The 12,085-nt window shown below is 39.8% G+C and overlaps 1 protein-coding gene across 2 annotated transcripts in view; it reads left to right on the forward strand.

The window, feature by feature from the left end:
• LOC142575330 (DNA repair and recombination protein RAD54B-like) overlaps positions 1 to 12,085 on the forward strand; it is a 43,310-nt gene that overhangs the window by 13,151 nt on the left and 18,074 nt on the right. For both annotated transcript variants that reach the window (XM_075684597.1, XM_075684598.1), the window contains 5 exons: positions 1,214 to 1,294; positions 1,875 to 2,027; positions 4,907 to 5,018; positions 6,455 to 6,634; positions 10,442 to 10,656. In XM_075684597.1, the coding sequence (XP_075540712.1) occupies positions 1,214 to 1,294; positions 1,875 to 2,027; positions 4,907 to 5,018; positions 6,455 to 6,634; positions 10,442 to 10,656 (741 nt within the window). The remainder of the gene's footprint in view (positions 1 to 1,213; positions 1,295 to 1,874; positions 2,028 to 4,906; positions 5,019 to 6,454; positions 6,635 to 10,441; positions 10,657 to 12,085) is intronic.

A 12,085-nucleotide genomic window follows, 5' to 3' on the forward strand; every position in this document is an offset into this window, starting at 1 on the left:
TTATTTACCTTTTATATATGTTTATTAGGTTTTTGCAGTCATATGTTTCCATGTATTTTCTGTGCACTATTGGTGCTGATGTATCTGTTGTGTGCTAAAAATCTGTTCAGTTGCGCGTTGATTCTTCTGCCAAACTTGTAAAGAAAGGTAAGACGTGTCAAGCTTCATTGAGACACAGCTTTTTTTTTTTTTATGCTTTCCTCTTCACATCACGTACATGGATATACTTGTTTGTCATAAATAAATCAACTAAAATCATATCAAAATGAGACTTCAGATTTGCTTCGCCCTCTGAATGCAGTTTTTTATTATGTGATCTGTAAAAGGAAATTACCAACTGTATCTATACATGCTATTGGTGTATTGCAGGGCAATGTCCTATGTCCATACTGCAATTTTTGTTTATTTCCTGTTTAATCAAGATAAACAGAGTGAACGTGGAGCACAATGTCATCATGATCACTTTCAACGTATGAATGTCAAGCTATGCTTGCATACAGAATTGTGCCTTTATCTTGAACCCATTACTAGTCTTTGGTTACATGCGCAAATAGTTCTTGTAATTAAATTGTACAGTTTATATCTAATGAAATTGGAACGAACTAACACAGCTTTAGAAAAATAGAAACAGGAACAATGCCATGTGTTCATGCTTCTTTCTGTCCTTGTATCACGGTAGCACCGGTATTCAATGATAATGTATACACATGTTTACCTGCATGTTTAGGGATCAGTACAAAGAATTTTGTGCACAATTGAATTGAAAAGCACATTTACTAATATCTACTCTGCAACAATTCTTTTGCCCTAGCTAATTTTCATTATTGAGCAAGTGCTAGAACTAATGGCTACCTTGACCAGCTGGGAACTGAGGCTCCTGGTCCAGCAGCCCCATTGAAACTTTTCTTGCAGTAGACTCTTGTTATCGTAAGATCATCTGTACTGCAGCCTTATGCGGCCGCTGTTCAAAGGTAGCTAGTGCATGCTGTAAACTGTTACACTTCTTACTACAGATTCTGTTTACTTGAATACACTAATATTGTGTTGCTAAGCTTAGAGGTAGTGTACTCCTGCCCTGCCAGCACCATGATGCCGGTTGTCTGTTACACTTTAATGTTGTCAGCCCTGTAAGCAATAATCTTTGTGTTTTGTGTGTCCTGGTGTTAGTGTATGTACATTAACATATCATGTTTATCTTGTGCATCATATGCAGAATTGGGTCAAAGAGTTCAAGAAGTGGCTGCAGAACAGAAATCTTCGAGTCTACCATGTTGATCAGAACAACAAAATTGATGTGAGTACTGTACCACCTGCACTAGTTTTTCATAAGCAGTCTATCTGAATTGCATAGTAATACGAGGTAGCTGTGCAACTGGCCACAAATAATTTCATCTGTGCTTTGGCTTGGAGCTTTTGCTGACAAAGTAAACTGGTTTATCACTTCTAAAATACCCCCATTAAAACTGTATAAATTTTTGTGCTTTAGCAAGCACGTCATTTTATTTTCTTTCATTGCTTTCAGGCATTGTGTGTAACTTATGTGTAACCCTGGGACCCAGGTTGGGACTGCAAGCCCCTGTGGCCTGTGCATACTGCCTTTTTGCCCCCCTGCATGCCTTGGATAAATTCATATAAGTGCAAATAAAGTATCGGTATTAATATTGGGAGTTTTGTTTAATTTATGAACAAAATTACTCATTTTTTAGTCTTTGCCTTGAACAACACAGGATCAATATTTGCTTGGTGCAGTTGTGACCAGTGGTGTAAAGTTAGTTGTTTTCGGGCTTTATCAATATTACGTGGTGCACTGTTGTGTAGAGCCATATTTTTAAAGTGGATTGCTCATTTAGCTAATGTTGTTTTCTTTTTCACAGGTCTTTTTAAGTCAACCGTCCACGTATCCTGTGCTGATTCTTTCATATGAAATGTACATGCGTGTCAGCAATAGCCTCGCCAGCATCAACTTTGACCTGCTGATTTGTGACGAGGCACACAGGTTGAAGAATGCCAACATCAAAACTACAGAGGTAAGTCAGCTCAATAACTTCCACCAGCTGCAACTGCTGTGAAATTCCTGTTATCTCAGAGGTTGTCAAGTCTCATAATAAGTGCGCATTGTTAAATTCCTTTCTGTGGTGTTGTCATCATTTGAGAGCCATGTGCTTTTTGTATGTTGTCTATTTTGCATGAGTACACATAAGCGTCAGTTGTGGCTTGCTACACTCAGTGGGTCCAGTGATGCATGTTCTAAAGAGGTTGTAAGATATGTTCAATACAAAAAGACACCGTCTCCTGAACGTCTTAGTGGAACCATTTTTTTTTTACTTTTTGTACCAGTGGAATTATCGACCATAAAAATGCTTGTTATTGCTGCTTAAATTGATGAAACAGAAAAGAGGAACATTAACCTCTTTCGTACCACTGACAAGTTTAGTCGTCATGAGCAAAAGTGTCTCCAGTGTGAACAGATTATTTATTTATTCATTTATTCACACTACCTTACAGGCCCATTGAAGGGCATTGAGTAAGGGGGGCAACAGTAATTACATGGCAGAAAAATAGCAAAGTGCAACATCGTTATACAATATTAACATGCAATGAAGGTAGGTTATCTCGGAATATATTATGATTGGAGATGGATGCAATGTGATCTGGGAAACCGTTCCAATGTGCAATAGCTTTAGGTAGTGGTGATGAGTTCAATGCCTGCGTTTGACCATGAGTGCGCATGAAACTAAGTGCATTGTGAATGCGTTGAGATGTGTGCGCAGGATCATGAAGCGGCAAGCAGTGAAAATTATTACCACTCTAAATGTTCCTGTGAAACAGGCATAAAGAGCAATGACGCGGCGATCTTCCAATGACTGAAATGCAAGGTCTTGTTTTATTCGGGTAATGCTCGAATGATAGTCCTGGTTGCCAGAGATGAATCTGGCTGCCCTATTCTGAACAGATTCCAACATAGGGATTAGATAATCTTGATATGGAGACCATGTGGAGGAAGCGTATTCTAGTTGTGGGCGAACATATGCAAGATATGCTAATTTTCATACATTAGAAGGCGCATTGCGCAAGTTTCTACGCAGGTAGCCGAGAGATTGAGAAGCTTTGGATGAGATAGTTGCTACATGCATTGTCCAGTATAAGTCCGATAAAAGATAAACGCTGCTTACATCTGTCAAGCTGCTTCTAGTTGCAGTTGTTGACATTATGTAGCCTGTGAGTGTATCTCTTTATTTTTTTGGGTGCTTGAATGCTTGCACTGGACATGGGGCCGGCCTGCTCGACACATTTCTGGGAAGGTTGGTACAATTTTCGTCATTTTCTGCAGTATGGAAAGGTTTAAGCAGGCAGACAGTTGTCTCCACATGGTGCACAATGGCTGGTATGACTCAAAGCGGACGGAGCGAAGGGTAGAAGAGGAGAAGGAACAGTAAAGAGGAGAATATAGCATCAACAGGTCTACTAACTGGTAAGCTTGCCCTAAAGGCATGCTACTAGAGCTGCATCGCCATTAAAGTGAAGGAATCGAGCACTAACCTAACTGGAGTTACAGTCGAGTTCATGAACAAATCCAGCCACTACCAGCCATTGACCATCTGTGATGCACTGCAAGCTGTAACAGTGGCAGACGTTTCAGGTGGGGCAGGTTAGGACAGCTATGTTTTCGAGCAAAAATGCTCATTAACGTCTGGGGATTATCTTCTGTGTAATATGTGTAACTTAGGCAGTCAAGATCACCTGATACAGTGATTGGGTGGGTCTATTTTCCATTTTCAAAAACTGTTTCGAGATCCCCCCCGGCAGACCTCTCCTTACTTGGAAGGGCGAAGTAATACAAAAGCCTCATAGCATGTAAAATGCAAAATTGTATCACAGTGTATTTGCATTAAGAGGAAGCTTTAGCTCAGGGTCTCCTGTATAAATACACGGAAAAGAAGAAATCGTTTTTCTCCGCGACCACTGCTCCAAATTTGATGAGGCTTGTTCGTTTCAAAAGAAAAAGTTAAAATGTAGTGACTGTTGGTAGTGGCAATTTTTGACTTAGGCCGTCAACATTTTTGTAAAAATTGTTGAAAATCACAAATTTGCACATAACTAAACTATGGAGTTTACAACTCTAACTCAGCAATGAAATATAATATCACAATTCTGTGAATTGTATCTAAGAGTACATCTAAAGTGGACAAAATTGATGTAATATATACGGCTCTCAAATAGATCACTAATATGTGAGTAGGACTATTGCAAAACCATTGCAAACAATGTAACAAATTCACGTAAAATGTAAATTGATAAATCAAACTTGTTCACTTTGGATGCTCTAATGGATGCAGTTTACAGAACTGCAATACCTGTTCTTAGTTCGGAGCTACGAATTTGTAAACCTTGTGCTTCCATTTTTTTCAAACTTACCAATGTCTGAAAGCTCCTTTAAAAAATTCGAACCCTAAATGAAAATTCTGCTTGCAGCAGTCACTAGAATATAACATTTTCTCTCAAATGCAACAAATTTCATCAAAATCGGCCCAGTGGTTATTTCAGGAAAGTGTTTATGCATTCTACATGTATTTGAATAGGCAGCATCGGAGTTAGGCCCGAGCTAAAGCTTCCTCTTAACCCTCCACACCATAATGCCTTGTGTTACTGTGGGTATGTAATAAATGAATGAATTAATGAATGAATGAATGAATTAATTAATTAATGAACGAACGAACGAATGAATGAAAAAAAAAATGTGCTTGCATAAACAACATGATTTACTGCATAATACTAAAGCAGACCTTGGATTCTTTCATGGCTGTCTTGGTGCATAATCTCTATAGCTGGTAGCATGTTTTTTATGCAAAAATCACTGCCAGCTAGATTTCTATATCATTGTTGTTGTTTTTCCACCTGCCTTTAGTCTCTGCACAACTTGGGAACCCTACGTAGAATCCTGCTGACAGGGACGCCTGTCCAGAATGACCTGCAAGAGTTTTTTGCCCTCGTTGATTTCTGCAACCCTGATATATTAGGTGAGCTTAAGGGCTTGCTATAAAAGTAATCGTAAAGCCACACATTCAACTTACCAATATTCAGCACTATTCAGCACAAACATTTTGATTGCAGTTTGGGCCATTGTTTTTATACCATCATCTTATGTTGAAGTCTGCATGCTACCTTTACTTGTCAATAGTTGGTGCACAAATTATGCAGTTTGAATAATGTCCCATATGTGTGACTGATATGCTATCCATGAATGCTGCACTGCATCCTTAAAGGTATAATGAGTGGTATGCATGCACATAGAAGATAAGTAACATGTAACATGTCATGCTTCCGATAGGTCCAAGAGTTTCATGGGAATGATTGAATGGGAACTAGCAGCTGGTGGTGGTTTTAAAGTGAGTGTTCATGTTTGTCAAATGAATTATGCTGCTTGAGGCCTGGTTGGTGCGAGTCAGTATTTGTCCAGGCACACTATGCTCAACTACATATACGTATGATGAAATTTGCAAATTCAGAAAACTGCAAGCAATCTGTACGTGATCCACTGCACAGTAAAGTTCCTGAATAATGGGTTCACTATTCTTCAACCTTCAAGAGGGACAAAGAAGATGCATAAATGCATGCTTAGAAGAGAGCTTGTACATTCTTGCACACTTCAAAATGGGCAACTACTATACAACTTAAACATGCTTAACCTCTCTCCAAAGTGCCCACAGCGCATAGTCCTAAATATTTATTCTCTGAAGGAGAGATTCAGTATTTGTTGTTCATTCAAAAATACTTTCCTCTATGAATTCCTCCTGCCACAAAATTATGCATTGTTTGGCTGGTTTTTGTGGTCAAATCACAAGACCTTAAATTTCTTGATATTGAGTGAACAAGGATATCAGCAAGATCTGTTTGTAATACTATTACATGTTGAGCACTGACATTTGTTGCATAAACGGCTGGACAGATTAACACATGAGGCATATTTCGATGATTTCTTCTGTGGAGCACCAAATAAGATGAGTATGTATGAATATGCCAGCCCAGTTAAATCTCTACAAAACATGTTTGTCCTTTAGCAGTTGTTGCATGTTCTTAAGATAGTTAGAATAGCTATCTGTAGTGAAAGGTGGGTGACATTTAATAAATGAGGCACAAAACAAATACTAAATAAGATTTCATAAGTATTTCTTAGAGAAAGAAAGCATACAATCAAGTGTACATATGGAACTGCCACTGAGTGACTATCAGTCACTGACTATCAGTGACTATCAGTGACTATCCTTAAACAGTCTTAACCAGTGTAGCTAAAGAAAATTGGCTTCTGTGGTTCAGCTAGTATTGCCATTCCTGTCTCAAGGCCTTGGAAGATCATGTATGTGTACCTCTATGTGTATGGCAAATAAAGTCTGGAGCGCCATCCACATGACGCTTAATCACTAGTAACGACACCGCATGTGGTTGATGTGCCCAGGCAAGTCGTCAAGTTTTCGCCGCATCTATGAAGAACCAATACTGAGGTCGCAACTTCCGGGTGCCACAGAAGAAGAGAAGGAGCTGGGCCAGGCACGTGCCAATGAATTGATGCAGGTCACTGCACCATTCATCCTCCGCCGGACCCAAGATGTCATTCAAAGCTACCTTCCTGGAAAAGGTGAGTATTCCACAGGAGAGCGGCTGCTTCTTGTGCTCTGTAACGTAGGGGCACGTCACAAGCTTGCATGTTCATTAACGTTCGAGCACAATATACGGCACAGGCAAAGCACTTCTTGTTGGTCTGGTTGGTAAAACATAGCTATTATAAGTGGCGCATAATTTAATATGTACACGTAGACGAGATGAAGTATAGACAGGACGAGCTCCTACAAACTCTCTTATTGGGCTTTCGAGATTCACCTGTACGCTGAACACATACCTCTAAGCCATACCAGAACTGAAAGACAACAGAAGGAAACTCAGAAAGGAAACACATAAATGGCTTTCTGATTTCATGGCACAAGTTCCAGCAAAGCACTCACACTTTGTGTACTTCTGCTTAGGTTTGTTACTTTGCACCCCTCTTCTAATAGCTAACAGACAAAACTAATAACTTCAACAAATGGCTCTATTTGAAGCAGGGTACATGCACTGATATAATGCTCATTGGGAAGCAAAGATGCCGTGTACGTATTCAGGCAGGGCTGGCAATGGCTCGCTTATGCACTCGATACACTAATTTGCTATTTCTGCTGCTCCATTAACTGCCCTTATAAAAACATGCTTGTGTCTTGACTACCTGAAGCCTTCTTTGACCTGTCTTAACAGTAACGCTAAATCTCTACACAGTCATTTTATGCATTTGTGTTACATCACTATCTGTTTGAAGTTACTTAGCCTGATGACTGTTGAACATGTGCTGCTTGTGTCTTTTTCACAGTTTTTGCTGGCTTCACTAGCGTTTTACATGTTTTCGTGTACTTTAAAAACATCCTCAAAAGAGGCCTGGCTGTTTCTTATGGGCAATTAAATTACGGTTCTTCACATTAAGGAGGAGATAAAATTTGCATTGTCTATCCTGGCTTGATGATGACTTGATCCCCTGAAAAAAAATTAGGAAACGAATAAGTTAGTGATACTGCAGGGTGAAAGTAAAACACCAACTTAAGTGCCTTGTTTACACTTCTTGTTACATATTACTTAGAAAAATAGGCTGCATGGGGACAAATTATTCTAGCCTGATCAGCCCTAAATTCATCACCTTCATACTATGCACAACTCATGTCCATCATGGCTAAATAACACTGCTTTTTGTGTCCTAAGAAGTTCATCGCTTCAAGAAATGTCTGCATTTGCTCTCTCTAGGTGCAGCATTATGCTGCTTGGCCACTGTCAGTAAGCTTGTGAGTAAGTTCATGTGACATCAGTGGAGCAAACATGTGTTTATTAGTTTTGGGAAATTATGCGGGAGTAAGCAATGATATCGTTTTAGCCAGGAGTGCATATCATAGGAATGAAAAAGAAGGGTGTCCATCACTGACTTAGTACTTCAATGCAGACTTTTGTTTTCGTGAAACCCCACACGGGCTAATGCATGCAAGGGCTAATGCATGCAAGGGCTAATGCATGCAAGGGCTAACACTCAAATATGGTTTTTATGTATAAAGAGTGAAAGAAACAAGACAAACACTATGATAAAGGAGACAGGGGTGCTAAATGTCAAACTGATTTATTTCATGACACCTGTGAAAGCTTATACAATCAGTGCAAGCAACAACACACACACAACTCATTGTACACGTATCGGTGAGCCTGGATTACCCACATCTGTCTAAACCTTGCTATGGCTTCAGCTTCTTCTGTATCATGTGTCAGCTGATTATGATGATGCCCTGTCATTGTACATCTGTTGAAGCCAGGGATTTGCTACAGATGCAGCTATAATTTCATAAGCAGCAGCACACGATTGAAGTCTGGAGTTGCCGCTGCGACCAGCGCTTGCAGCCTAAAGTGGTAGAGAGAATAGGAGAGGAGAGGAAAGGGGCCGGAACCAGCTTCTCAGCTTACTAGGCAGGCATCTAGTAAAGGACACATTGGCATACGCATTAAAAGAAAAGTTGATTATATGTGTACATATTTCATTTTCAGTCAGTGCCTTGTTCACATTAGGAAATTTTAGATTTTGCACATCTAAAGTTAGGGGATGCAAACTGCCGGGCTTACAAAAGAATGCAAGGAGAGTGCAAAAAAATGCAAGGGCCCTACAATGAAGTTTGCGTTTTTGTGTACACAAAGCTGTGTGGGTATGCTATTTCTGAAACTTCCTATTATGGTTTGCAACTACACTGGACTCTCTTTAAACAGAACCTCAAGGGACCAGGGAAATTGGTTCCGTTTATCAGGAGTTCCATTTACTGAGAGACAAAGCTGAATAAAATTCCATGAATGCAAATTCAACCAGCCATGAAGGTGGTGTTCCGTTTAAGAGGCAGTTCCGTTTAAGCGATTTCCCTTTATCGAGATTCCACTGTACATCAATTACTAACTCTGCCAAAGTGCCACACCTGACATCTGCAGTAATGCGTACTTGAGTCATCTCAACACTACATTCACCAGCAGACATATTTTGGAATGATCAATTTTAATTTTTATTTTTTTGGTATTGTCCTCACTTGCTTGACACCGCTGTGCCTCTGTTACTGTCGGGATCAGCCACTTGATGTGGTGGATGATTAAGAAATGTAAGAATGAAATATAATTGGGTCTTTACCAAATGTGGACCCATGCCACTAGCGCGGTAAGTCTATACAGCCTTAATGGTTTCTGCTATATATTACAGTGAAATCCCGATAATTTGGAATCTCTTCATTTGAATTGATGAATAATTCGAACTGTTCTGTTGTACCCAGCAAAGTCCTATGTATTTGAATAGAGAAAAAAATTCGGCGAATTTGAACTCCAATAACTGCACAATGGTTATTTCGAACAAAATTTCTCACTCCCATAGACCGCTTCTCAAACAAACCCAAACCAAAGGTGAAGGTTCTATGCTTTGCTAGCTACCGTAATATCGCATTCCGTAAAGGTGACGAGGTAAGATTCGCGCCGGAGCAAGCAGAGCGGCACTTACCCTCCTTTCCTGTCTGGCTTAAAAGGAGCAGGAAAGAACCCCAAGCCTACACTTTATCATGTCACAATGCACTCACCCAAGTCCCCTCCCGTCCTCTCTCTCCTAGCATGTGCTTGATGACATTACAGTGCACTCGATCACGTCATCTCCCACATTGGGCATGCGGGAGGATGGCGCACATCAAGCCACCATTCTTCTTGACTCACCCTTGCACATTTTCCCTCACACCCACAGGAAACTGTGGGAAAGGTGTGATCCTATTGCATTTGGACTTTAGATGGGACTTAGGCTTTTTCTAGCACATGTTGTCACAGACTGACAAAGGAAAGATAAGACTTTCAATGTGAGCCCAGTGATGGTTTTGGTTTTGTGCGCTGTACCTCACAATTCACTGGGCTCTATATTTAAAGGGGCTATCCTTAATTTGAACTTCGTATTGTTTGAATAAATTTCCAGTTCCCCTTGAAGTTGAAATTAACGAGATTAGGCTGTACTTGCCTTCTAGTTGATGACAATGCATTGGCAAATACACCATTGTGCAACTCAACACTAATTTATACTATAATTGTGCCAGCCAATTACATTTGGCTCATTTCTGTGACTTCACTGTGGAGGCAAACGTCTTGTAATATTGGCATATCTTAGGAACTGCGTTTTGGACTTCCAAGTTACAGAAGGCAGGTGCATTGCAGTTCTGTGGGCAGAGCTTGTACTGAATTCACCAGGTACAATCACTTCTATCTACACGTAGAATTCACCAGGTACAATCACTTCTATCAAGACGTACGCCAATATGAGATGCAAACTGTCTACCCTTGCTATATTTTCTTACACGTGGCGCTTGTTTTTTTCTAGTCGAGTGTGTTGTCTTCTGCCGCCCTCAACCACTTCAGCTAGCAATCTACCAAAACCTGCTGGATACAAACATGGTGCGGGCTTGCCTAAGCAGTTATCTGTCAACTGATGCGAACTGTCCCCTGGCTTGCATTCTGGCTCTTCGAAAACTCTGCAACCATCCCCTACTCGTTGCCTCCCAGGAATTTGCTGACAAAGATGAGGATGCTGGCTTAGTAAGAGTCCTTCTTTTCTCATTTCGCAGTTCTGCCTATTTAGTATTTATGCATGATACAGTAACCCAGATGGTACTGGGCAAGACTTTTGCTTTATTATGAGTCTTACTGTAAGTGAAGTCATTGGAAACATTACTTTAGCCCATAAGTTTGCTTAAAGACTGAAAAACCAGTTTACGGGGCCGCATGCACACTGTGAACACATTATGTAATTACATTTATGGCATTTTCCTTCTTGCAGTGCTGTCATGGTAATGTTGCATTAATGCTTAAAAAAGATGTGAAAAAATAAAACATTGAAAGTAGACGTTGGAAAATTTGGGTGCTCGCGGAACTGCAAAACATCATCTATGGCACGCAGTTTTGAAACCTCCGAATTTAATCGTGCATATTCTACAGCACGGCCCATTAAAAAAAAAATTCGTTACCATCTGAATATTGCTTCCATCTACCCTCACTCTGTAATGCTGTAATATTCACTGCTACTTTTTAAGTTTATTTGCAATACATGGCGCAGGCTTGACTACCAGAGTTTCTAAACAAAAGAGATGTAAATAAAAACAAGGTTTTTTTCATAGTTTCGATATATATATATATATATATATATATATATAGCACATAATTAGCGATGAAGTGTTATTGCTGCATGTGGAAGTACAGCCAGAACATTCTATTTCTTGGGTCCGGGATCTAGCTGTGACCAAATTTTATTTTTGCACGCCTCTTTTGACTGTTTCTATGGCTCTGAGTTAATAGAGCACTGTAAACTTTTGTGCTTGATACAACACATTGTGGCAGTGTTGTGAAAAATTATAGTGTATGTTTTATTTTCTTCATTGTCAAGTGTATATTTCTTTTATGCATGCTTGGCGAGGGTATGCTCCTGAAAAATGCATGTTTCGTCCCTTTTGCATGCGAGTTCTCACTGAACTCTTCCATACTGCAGCAAATGATCATTCTGAACTGTTCTGGCATGTTACCAATATGACATTGCACTGAATCCAGCATGTGTAACGATGTGTACTTTTCATGAAATTGAAAAATTTAATGGTGGTCATTTTTGAGAAATCATGTTTGCTCATCATAGTGGTTAACTACCGTACCTTTGAATAACTTAAGTGTGAACTAATTTAAACGAGCGCGACTGTCATGGATGCGTTAGTGCTACGGCATCATCAATAAGGCGATGCCACCGGAAGTGGATGAGAACAAGTTTTGTATTCTTTTCACTTGGAGTAATTCATAGTAGTACACACTTTGGGTTAGCTTGGCATTGTTTCAACAGAGACCAATGCGACAAGCATTAGAAGGTAATGATAAGTTGAGAATGCTGCACATTATACTGTTGAAAATCTGAGATGCCAGCAGAGTACAAATTTAGTTCAGTTAGTATGTCCTCAGTTTGGGAAACAGTGATACAACAGGGCAT

This window comes from Dermacentor variabilis, chromosome 3, assembly GCF_050947875.1.
Source record: "Dermacentor variabilis isolate Ectoservices chromosome 3, ASM5094787v1, whole genome shotgun sequence".
NCBI lineage: Eukaryota > Metazoa > Arthropoda > Arachnida > Ixodida > Ixodidae > Dermacentor > Dermacentor variabilis.